Raw genomic sequence first — 11,043 nt, forward strand, 5'->3', positions numbered from 1 at the left:
GTAGCAGAGTAGTGCTGGTTCTCTTGCTATAAGGTTGTATTCAGTGACCTAAAAATGAAGTGGGAATTTTATGCTGGACTTCTTACTGCACTGGACCTCTTTCCTAGTAAAGGTGTTGCCAATAACAGAAGGAGAGAATTACGTGTTTGAGTAGACCTGATGAACTGCATGGTAATTGAAATGAGAATTACAGGAGACACATTTAAATTGTTTTCTTTTGCACCTTTACAATTTTCTGGGTTTGGTTCATGTGCAAATTTCATGTGACATTAAATTTAATTTGGTTAGTGGGGAGAGACATCATACAGTATCCTGACAAAGTAATCTATGGCAGTGGGAGAAAACTTCTTCTGCTCAGGTGCTTTTTTTTGCATGTGCAGCTTCCTGATTGCCATAAATCAAGAGTTTGTTTCTGTTAGGCAGTAGCACCTTAGAGTCCTCAGAAGCTCCAAATTAAGAAAACATACTGTAGTTCTGACTGGCAGATCTTCCTGTAATGTGTGAATGTATTTATACGTCATCTTAAGAGAAATGTCAAAGCAGAATTGTGTTTCCAAAGTACCAGTCAGATCGCTTACATGGATATATTAATCCCCTTAGTGCCCTGTATGATTTTCAGGGTAAAAGTGTTAGTAGAACTTGGTCTGGAAAAGCTCCTGGGCAATAGGATCCTGAAAGGATTCGTAGATGCCTTTTAAACATTGGTGATAGAAACACCTCATAATCTTTGGCAGTTTTTTGGTATAAGTTTCATACTCACGTTAGGCTACATTCTCTTTGCATTTCTCCATTTGTCCCTCCAATCAATACTGTGCGGTGCTTTGCCAGCCTCACATGTGCTTCTGCCTCTATACGCTCTCAGTGTAGTCTGACATTTCTTGTGTGCCTCTAAGTGCACTTCTAGTGTGCAGCTAAGTGTGATTAAATAGTTCTCATCTTGTGATTTGTAATATGATTGTGGGTCTTGCTACTCATCTGTTTGCCTGAATTATTGAGTGTGAGGCAGTATCCTGTGTATTTTGTTGTGGCAGCTCTTGATGTTGGAATTTCTGCTGCTTTTAGTTCAACTTGTTTGTACAGAACTGTTGTTTGGACCTTCAAAGGACAAAAAAGTGTTCTTGCAAACCATTCACAATTTACCAGCTGATGATCATGAGATCAGAGTAATCCAAGACAAAAATAAAATGTAGTTTAATTAGTCATTCATGCCTTGAAACAAAGCTGTAATTCAGTTTTTGACCATTCTTCTGGGAGTAATGTAACATTTTAGTCATGATGAAATAAGAGCAGTTCAGCTGAGAGGTGCATGGCTGGAAAGCTTCTTTCTTCATTATTATTCCCTGATGATGGTTTGAAAAAAAAAGTCAAAACTAAAGGGCACAATTCCAGGTGCATGTCCTACAGTATGCATGTATCTATGTATACATTACATATTCAATGGATGGGAGGGCATAAAAGAACTTTATCTGTAATTGCAAGTGTTACATCAGCAATTCTCTGTTTCCAAGCTGTTAGAAGCAGTTATAGTTCAAGCCTGGACTACAGGACTTGTCAGACTATAGCAGAGATGACAATTTAATCTCTTAATCCTTCTCACTCTTTAGACTTTCTCAGAAGAATCCTGAGATGATATCCATCCCCATAGTGGTGGCTTTCTCCTGTTATGATGGACTAAATGTTTCTGCTTATAGCTGCCTCCAGGTAGGCTCCTCTGTCATCCTCCACATACCTTTGTGAATGCTCCATTCTTTTCTCCATTGCCAGCTCATTTGTTTTTATAAATGCACTTCACAACTCCCAGAAGCAGTGGTAGTTAAAGTAGAATTGGTGAGGAGCTCAGCTCAGAGCCCAGGTCTGGCTCATTTCTGGAGGATCCATGATTGCACAATTGGCAAAGAAAGCAGCCACTAACTCTTCTACTTTTCCCTCCCCCCTTCCCTACTTGGTGCTTTGTGCAGTCCCTTCTTATCAGTGTGTGTGCTTGATAACTTGATTTTGTGTTGTACTTTTCTCTGCCCTGCCTTCTTATGCAAAATAATCCTCTGAAATGCATGCAGTGAATGTTCAGTGTCTGCTTTTACTTAGACATCAGTAGCTCTTTTTTCAAGAAACACTGTGGAGATCTTTGGGTTTGTCTTTGTTCACAAGACACTATAGCTGAGCTTTTGAGAAGACATTTCTTGGCATCTGTTGAAAGAAGGGTAGTGAAGGCTTTATAAATTTGTACTCAGGTGTCTGAGTAGTAGTAATGAACTTGGCTGCTTTTTTTTTATAGATGAAGGTAAAACCCTGTCAGAAAACACCTGCCATAGGGCAGGTGGGTCTTCAGGTTCATGTTAAGCTGGTTGATATCAATAGATAGATTAGCCAAACTTTAGGTACCTTTCAACTTTGTTTTGCTGAAGGATCATTTTGCAGGCAGATAGATCTACTTGGCAAACCCAGCTGAACTTTTTTTAGATGATACTCAATTAAAATAGGCTTTTATATTGCCTCAGCTCAAGTTTAGCTCTTGAAGTTTCTCCACCCTTTGCTGTATGAGGAATCCCAGCTACAGCATTGGAAAGTACGTTGGGAATGGCAGTGTTTGGTAGAGGTTGTCTCTACATTACTCTCACTTTTGAAGATTCTGACTTGTACAGCTCTAGGGAAATCACTTATTTAGGCTTCAAGCTGGATCAACAGTTGATGTAGAACATAGCCTGCATCCAGAATACATTGAATCTGTAGCATTTTGATCTGTATATGATTTGTGGGTTTTACTGTTCATATGAATGATTGTTGTTCTCCAAGATGTGTGAAACAATATTAGCATATCCTAGAACAGTTGGATACACATTAGAGGATGGAAATAGCCTTTGAGTTAGTCCTGCATCTGTCATTCACACTGGCCCAGTACCAGATGTTTCAAAAGGAAATGGAAAATGCTTGCAAAGAATACCTTTGTGGGGGGGAAAAATTCTCCAAATGATATATTAGCTAATATGCATCCTTCAGCATAGAATTACATTCATAGTCTTTTTTGTCTCTTCTTTAGCTTCAGCTATTAATATTGCTTATCTAAATGCTTATCCTTCAGGCAGTTTTACTAAATATCTTAGTTCTCTAACATCTTGTTCTGTATCTTGACTTTATATATTAAAACAAAAAATCCTCCAGTTTTGTGTCTGGTAATTTTGCTTATTGTTTGGCTTCAGAATCAGCAGTTCAGATTTAAATATTCCTTTAAAATATTACAACAATTGCTTATTAGAGTTTACATCTTGTCCTCGTTCTTGTTCTGGAAGATCATGTCTTAGTTCATTGACTGAATTACAATAAATTACATTCTGCTTCAGGGGACTTGGTTTCTCAGCACTGCATTTAGATGCAATAAGGATATGAGAGAAGTGCTTTGGGTTCTCAGAATTATTTAGTCTTGAGCAGCAGAAATCTTTTATATGCAATAATGTCAGTTATTAGTTGCTGTTTCTGAAAATGTAATCCATGGCATATAGAACATTTCTTATGGTATTACATACATTTCTTATGGACTGGTCTGCTAAACTGATGTTCTGATTTCAGTATGAAATAGAATACATATATGGACTAGTTCTTTGATACTTTTCTCATGTTTTTGTTTTTTTTTATAATATCTGTAGAAATCTGTGTGCATTTTTCCACCCCTGTATTGAAGCTCCATTTTGAGGGAGGCTGCGCTAAGATGGATAAAATACAAGAGCTCAGGATGAGAGCTGCCTTTCAGGAGAACCAGGATGACACAGTTGATGCATTGACTTTGAGCCTTTAGGCAAGATTCCATTGAAGTGATTATGTGCTTTTGCATTGTCCATTAGCAGCAGGAAATCCTGTCTGCCTTTGAGGCTCAGCTAAATTACACAAAAGGATGGAACACATTCTGCTTTTTAGTGTTAATCATGGTACACATCAGAGTTGGATTCTGACCCATAACCTGGATAACATGCTGAACAAAGCACTTTCTCAATGCAGACAAAGAACAGGAAACTATAGCTGGCCAAGCCTTGGTTTATGTCAGTGAATTTTTCAGCATCTTGTAGCTTAAAGATTGACATTACATACAGGTTTTTGTCTCATGAAATCAAACACTCATGTAACAAAAAAAATCCCAAACCAACTATATTAAGTCTTTTAGGCTTTTTTTGACCTACAAAAACATTAAGAAAACGGTAGTGCACTGCTTTTGATGATCTGGTTCCAGGAGTACTTAAATTAAAATTTGACCACTGTTAAATAGAGATAATTTCATATAGTACAGATAAAGGCCAGTTCTGAGTGTTTATCACCTTTGATTGAGCTCCTTAGCTCATAAATACTATGATGAAGACCAGTGTGTTGAAGGGGAGGTCAAGGGCAAGGTGTTAAAAATACTAAAATACTAAAAACTGAAGAAATTTTTTATAATAGACAAACCTGCAGAAAGCTGAATTACTGTCTATGCTTTTCATATCTGAGGATCTTGAAATTTATAAAGGAAGAGAGAGATAAGAAAGTGATTTAGAGAAAGGTTCATAAAAGGTTTAGATTACTTCTACTTGCTAAATGTTCAAATCTTTGTTTGAATACTACATATACATACTGAATATGTACCTTTCTGTTTCCTTAAATAGTGAGTTCACAATGTCTAATGTAGACATGATTCTTTTGATACTATGACTCTTAGTTTGCTTCTGAAAAAGAAATCATGGAAGTGATTTAGTTACGTGTAGGTAGAATTGGGATGGATAGGAAGGCTTCCACCCATGTCCTTTGAACACAGCATGAGGGGATTTCTGGCTAACTTCACGCTAATGTCCTGATATGTACAATGCTCAGACCAAGATGGGAGCTAGAATACCTGTCAGTCTGCGTGAATTAAATTTCTTCATGTTTCAGTTGTGTTGTCTGTTACTCTTAAGTCTCTTACCCTTTTTTCTCCATCCAGGAGATTGATCAGAATAGACCAGGACAGTATATTGCAAATTATTACCCATTTTTGTTTTAGATCCAAGATTGAAAATTATTACCCATTTTTGTTTTAGATCCAAGATTGCTGTCAATCAGTGGCTCTTACCACTTACTGTGAAACTTTGATGCTCCTAACTTCTTGTTTTCAGAGCTCTACCAGTCACCATAGTTTCTTGCAGTATTGTCTAGCAACATCAGCTTTTGAGGAAGTGATAAGATCACTTACTCTCATTTGCCAAGTTGTGAGAGTAGAGCCCAGAGGCCCTGCCATTGGAGCTAAAGGAAAAGATGTTGCTCAGGAAACTGCAAAAAAGGGAAAATAAAGTTGATTCCTAGAACAGTATCTATAAAGAGTAGGTGTGATGTTGGCTGTGGTTATTCACTGCAATATGGCACTTCCCTGCTTGGTTAGGTAATATTTTTAGTAATCCAAAGAATGTCCACTTGTGTTCTGTAGGTCAGTTAGATAATAAAATATACTAGGATTGTGAAGAAAATTCTCAAAACATTTTGTTTTCCTTTGTGAGCATTGTTATTGTGAGCAGAAAATATGACTTTAGATGCTTGGCTAAAGTAGTTTGTGCTTATTTAGAATCCATAAATAAATAAGAAATCTGTGTGATTCTTTGTGCTGCATTATGGACTGTCCTTACTATGTTACTGTCTTTCCATACAAGCATATTACAAAAGCTCTGATGTCATTGTTTTACATATTCTTTATTGCAGATATTTTCATATTTCCTTTTCCCTTTCATCAGGCATTTGCCGACCAGGTATTTGGTATATTCAGCTGGACAATTCCCCTTGCTGTAGCCTTTTCTTGTTTTGGTGGACTTAATGCTTCAATTCTAGCATCATCAAGGTAGTGCATATCTCTTTCAGTTTGACAAATGTTGATAAGTCTCTTTACATGTTACTGTTATGCTGATCTATTACAAGAGAGGCAAAAATACTTTTTTAACTGAACCTATAATGAACAGTCACAATAAAACAACAGATCTAAGTAAACCTCTGTGTGTGCATGTACACCCTTAACACTGCCTTGTTTCCCCAAAGCATTCTTGAGTGTATGCAGAGCGTAATTATAAGATCAAATTTTGTCTGTGTAATGAATCCTCAGGCCTTCTGATTGTTTGCATTACCTTCTGTATTACTTGACAGAATAATTCTAGCAAGTTTTTATTTTCAAATGTATTTTATCTAAAACTTACTGACCTTTTAAAATTAGTATTTTAAAATTTTCTACTTGGAAAAACCCTAAAAAACTTGCTACTGCTGTGAAGCTGAAATCAGAAAGCTTAGCATACTGTATAGAACCTTTTCTTTGAGCACTGGTTGTGGATGTAACTAGCAAAAGTTTTAAATAGGTTTATTCAGGCATTTTCATATTCTTCCTATGCATTGAATTTGCAATGCCTCTATTGAGAAGAAATATGATAATTTGGTGAAGCAGTCAATATAGAAGAGTTGATAATAAAACTCTGTTTTTTGAACATGTAGTTGAGTACCATCATTTTAGGGACCTGGCAATCTCTTCTGTTTGGCATTGAAAACTATTCTTCCCCTAGCTGGAATGTTTTCAGTGCTAACTTTTGTAATTTTTTCTGTTGTGAAACAACAGAATTTTGTTTCAGTTACTGTAGATGTTGTCTATTTACCTGTAGGATGACCTTTTAAAAAAATGGTTGTTAAGAGCATGTCTCTAAAAGCTTATCTATCAATGGTTGTTGTACATTACATCTTTATAAGAAGGGTTGAATCCAGGTTCCAGTTTAAAGGGCTGAAATTCAGTGTTGTAAATATTTATTTTGACTGGTGTTATTCTTTGATTTTCTGTAATATATTCTGTCTTGCCTGTGGTCTCAACATGTGTTTTACTGCTTTTTTTCAGGCTATTTTTTGTAGGATCTCGGGAAGGTCACCTTCCTGATCTGTTGTCTATGATCCACGTAAAGAGGTTCACACCTGTGCCAGCACTTCTCTTCAATGCAAGTTGTTACTTCTTTTCTTTTCAGCTGATTAGATGGGACACACAGCACAGCTTCCCTCAAAATGAAGCTTCAAAACATGGCTAGAAAAATGTACAAAAATATATATGTATAAAAATAGCATGAAAACAAGTATAAAAGAACTAGTCCATGTTCTAGTTCATGCTGAAATCAGAACATCAGTTTAGCAGAAGGCCATGCCATAAGAACTGTGTTCTGTATACCATGAATTACAATGGATTGCATTTCCAGCCAATTGAAACTGCAACTAATAATTGACATTATTGCATATAAAAGATTTCTGCTGCTCAAGACTAAGTAATTCTGAGAACCCAAAGCGCTTCTCTCATATCCTTATTGCATCTAAATGCAGCGCTGAGAAACCAAGTCCCCTGAAGCAGAATGTAATTTACTGTGATTCAGTCAATGAATTAAGACAACTTTTTCAGAACAAGAATATGAATTATTTCAAGGAAAATTTAAAAACATTCACAAGAGACAGAATATACTGTCATCAAGGTGATTGCTGAGGGAGTGATTTTTTGAGGCATAAAATTACGCCAAACACCAAGGAGTAGAAGAGGTTACTTAAAGGCAAAAACCAGCATAAATAGTAAATTTCAAACTTTTGTGTTTAGATTCTTACTCTTGTTCTTTTCTGACAGTGTTTTATGACCCTTATTTACCTGTGTGTGGAAGATGTCTTCCAGCTAATTAATTACTTCAGCTTCAGTTACTGGTTTTTTGTTGGTCTGTCTATTGCTGGGCAGTTATATCTACGTTGGAAAGAACCAGATCGGCCAAGACCTCTTAAGGTAATACTTATTACACAGTTGTTTAAAAGCCCCGCCTTCCATGTCATGTAAAAGTACTGTCTAAAATCTGGACCAGAAATGTTAATTCTAAAGGTTACAGATTGATCAGGACATAAAGCATGGTTTCCATTTGATGTTGTACTGTGAAAGTTAGCTTGTCTGCTAGGTAAGAACAAGAGATTGTTGTGTCAGTATACCCTATTATGTGCTAGTTCAGTAAGTACCCCTTCTGTCTGCCCACAGGAGAGTGTCTCAATAGCCTAACAGAGTAGTTAGCCTTTTATCTAGCAGCAGCAATCTCTGATTGGAAATGCTCAAGTTAAGTAACTCTGTGGACCACATTTAGCTTCAATGATACTTGATCCTCTAATAACCTTCACATACTTTAAGTTGATACTATACTCAAAAAAGTCAGTAATTCTTGTTTCCCACGTTTTACTGGTTTTGTCTAAAAACACTTCATGCCACTATGCACTTTCTGTCAGCGCAGCAGACTTACCATGCTTGATTACTTCTACAATTTTTAGCAGCAGTTCTGTTAAGAATAGTTTTGGAATTTGCTTATGGTCCTACATAGCCAGATATATGAGAGGAAGAGCTGAGAATTTCACAAATTGGGTTTCCGAGAGAAGAGTCTGTATCATAATGTTTTAACTATAGACAATAAATATTTCATTAACCTTGTGTTCTCTTTTTTCTGTCTGCAGCTGAGTCTGGCTTTCCCAATAATATTCTGTTTATGCACAGTATTTCTGGTGGTAGTGCCACTCTATAAAGACTTCGTAAATTCAGTGATTGGAATTGCCATTGGTTTATCTGGAATTCCATTCTTTTTCTTGGGAGTCTATTTACCTGCATCAAGGAGACCTCAATTTATTAACAAGATTATAGGTAAGTTTCTTTGTTAGCTGGAGATGTTGTTAGGAAAGAGGAAAAGTAAATAGATGACTCTTGGTCTGTTGATGGAAAGGTTTGTGGTGGGCTCACCCCAGCTGAATTCCCAGGGAGCGGCTGGCTCACCAACACCCTCGCAGCACGGGGGCTACAGAATAGGAGGAACAAAGGTGGGAAGACCTGTTGATCAAGTCAAAGAAAGTTTAGCAAGTGAAGAGGGGAAAAAACCCTGCTGCTGCAAGAGCAATCTCACAGGCAGCCCAGTGTGCAGCCAGTCTCCAGCTGTATGGAAAGACATCCCCTCAGGCAAACACTTCTTGCTCAACCCGTTTCTATTGCTGAGCATGACATCAGATAGCATGAAATAGCCCTTTGCATAGTTTTGGTGAGCTGTTCTGGCCATCTTCCTGCCAAACTTCCTGCCCTCTCCCATCCTGCTGGCTGCAGGAGAGCAAAGAGGAAAGAAAACAAGCCTGGATACTGTGCAAACACTGTTCAGCAATAGCCAAAACACCAGAAAAAAAGTCTTTATTTTAACCAAGATTGATGACTGTAAAAAGTGTGAAACATTCTTGGTAGCACAAACTGTCCAGCTTTACTGAATCAGTTATTTGAAGATAGATTTTATATCAATAAAGAATAGAATTTTGCCTTCTGTTGAATTACAGCAGTTAAATTACACAAATACAATTTTTTCTCCATCAGTGCTGTTTTGTTATTGTTACTGTCAGACAGCCATGAGGGATGTGGTAAGGAAGGTTTATAGCAGAACCTTACCCTGAAAGCAGGATGTGGTGCTGCAGTAGCAGAATACATGTAAATACTCAGTAATCTTGTAGCTTTTCCTGTGTTCTGTTAGTTTTACTTTTTTTTATTCCATCAATTTTACACTCTTAATTATAGAGAAAAAATACTTTGGTTACTTGGCAAGGTGCCTAAGAAGCAAAACACCCTAGGATATTTACAGAACAGCTTAAGATACTATCTGTTAAATAAAAAATGAGTGGGACAGTTATTGTATTAACTTCAATTGTTTGTTTCCCTAAAGAGCAGACAGCATTCCTGACAGCTTTCATTAGTCAGATGTGTTTTGTAATTAGAGGTGAGATATGTGGCTGTTGTTCTTATCTATCTCCAATTTCTGTGCAGATGTCGTCACACGAAACATGCAGCTGCTCTGTTACTGTGTTTTAACAGAGATGGACCCAAATGAAGAAAAGAAGTTAGAAAACAAATCAAACTAAAGTTTAAAGCCATTACATGAAACAGGAGGGAGAATAAAGAAATTACACCAACGAAAGGGAAGAGCTAGAACTGGAAGACACAGAAAAACTGTGGTGGTCTTTCAGAAATGCTGAAAATATTCTTACTTGCAGATGGATTCCAACATGGATCATGCCCTTGTGACATCCTAAAATGTGGCATGTTTTCAGGGCAGGTTTTCATGGGATAATGATTACCTACTCATTACCTGCTCACACAAGCAGTGTGTCAATACTGTTTCTTCTTCAGAATTGGTACGAAAATGATAAGAGCTAATGGATCAAATTAGATTTCTGCAGAACCAGGTGGTGAAGTAGTGCATTATTAAGTTAGACTAAACCCCACTTTGACTCCAAAGACCAACTCATTTCCAGCTTAATTCTGATGGATGTTTGCATGAAATGATTTGCTGTACTCTCAGTTCTTATCCCAGAAAAAAACTGATCACAACAAACACTTCATTGGTTTTTCTTCCCCAATGATAAGTTCTGCTCCATTATTTATAGACTGAGCCAACCTTTCTCCCTTCAAGACTTTATTCTGTATGCTGTATGAAAATGTATCTGACTGTGGCAAGGATTTAATCAGCAAAGCACCTTGGCACTAAAGATTTGATTAATTGATTTTTACTTGTTATCTTGTTAGTACTTTGTCAATTTCTGCTAGGTTTTATGAAACTTCCAAAATTAAAGTGTTCAGTTTGAAGCCTGTGTTTGTTTGTGAACTGTTTCAGTGAAGACACAGTAGGTGAGTTACCTCAGCAGTCATAAAATTCCCTTTATAAATTTCACTGCTCTTCACTAGAAAGTGACCATCTAAAACCTCCCAGAAACCACTTTATTTTTACTTCCTTCTATAGCAGAATTTCTGTGGCAGACACTAGATCTTGACAGCTAAGTAGCAGGGAATAAAACTAGAAATAAAAACAGAAGTAAAAGGTACTACTGCAGCACAGACATGCTAATTCATAGTCTATGTAATTCAAAGCTGTAAGCCTAAAATCAGGACAGTTTTGATACTGAATTTTGGTGCAGCAAGAGGCTGCAAGAAGCCAGCCTGTTTGTCTTGCAAAGCGAGATGTACTTCTAAAACATACCTGAGATTTTTACCTTAATTCA

General features: G+C 37.0%; 1 protein-coding gene across 7 annotated transcripts in view; it reads left to right on the forward strand.

The window, feature by feature from the left end:
- The window catches only part of SLC7A6 (solute carrier family 7 member 6), a 29,682-nt gene extending 19,052 nt beyond the window's left edge, over positions 1-10,630 (forward strand). For 4 of the 7 annotated variants that reach the window (XM_088062168.1, XM_014255458.2, XM_005526335.3 and 1 more), the window contains exons 8-12: positions 5,724-5,827; positions 6,857-6,953; positions 7,619-7,768; positions 8,476-8,659; positions 9,812-10,630. In XM_088062168.1, coding sequence (XP_087918294.1) covers positions 5,724-5,827; positions 6,857-6,953; positions 7,619-7,768; positions 8,476-8,659; positions 9,812-9,906 — 630 coding nt within the window. In that variant the 3' untranslated portion in view covers positions 9,907-10,630. Of the gene's footprint in view, positions 1-1,604; positions 1,702-5,723; positions 5,828-6,856; positions 6,954-7,618; positions 7,769-8,475; positions 8,660-9,811 lie in introns of all 7 variants that reach the window. The other 3 variants (XM_088062169.1, XM_088062170.1, XM_014255459.2) reach the window with 3 other exon arrangements.
- The last annotated feature ends 413 nt before the right edge of the window (positions 10,631-11,043 follow it).

This window comes from Pseudopodoces humilis, chromosome 14 (assembly GCF_049639895.1).
Source record: "Pseudopodoces humilis isolate 2021_Gansu_Grassland_sample_001 chromosome 14, ASM4963989v1, whole genome shotgun sequence".
Lineage (NCBI taxonomy): Eukaryota > Metazoa > Chordata > Aves > Passeriformes > Paridae > Pseudopodoces > Pseudopodoces humilis.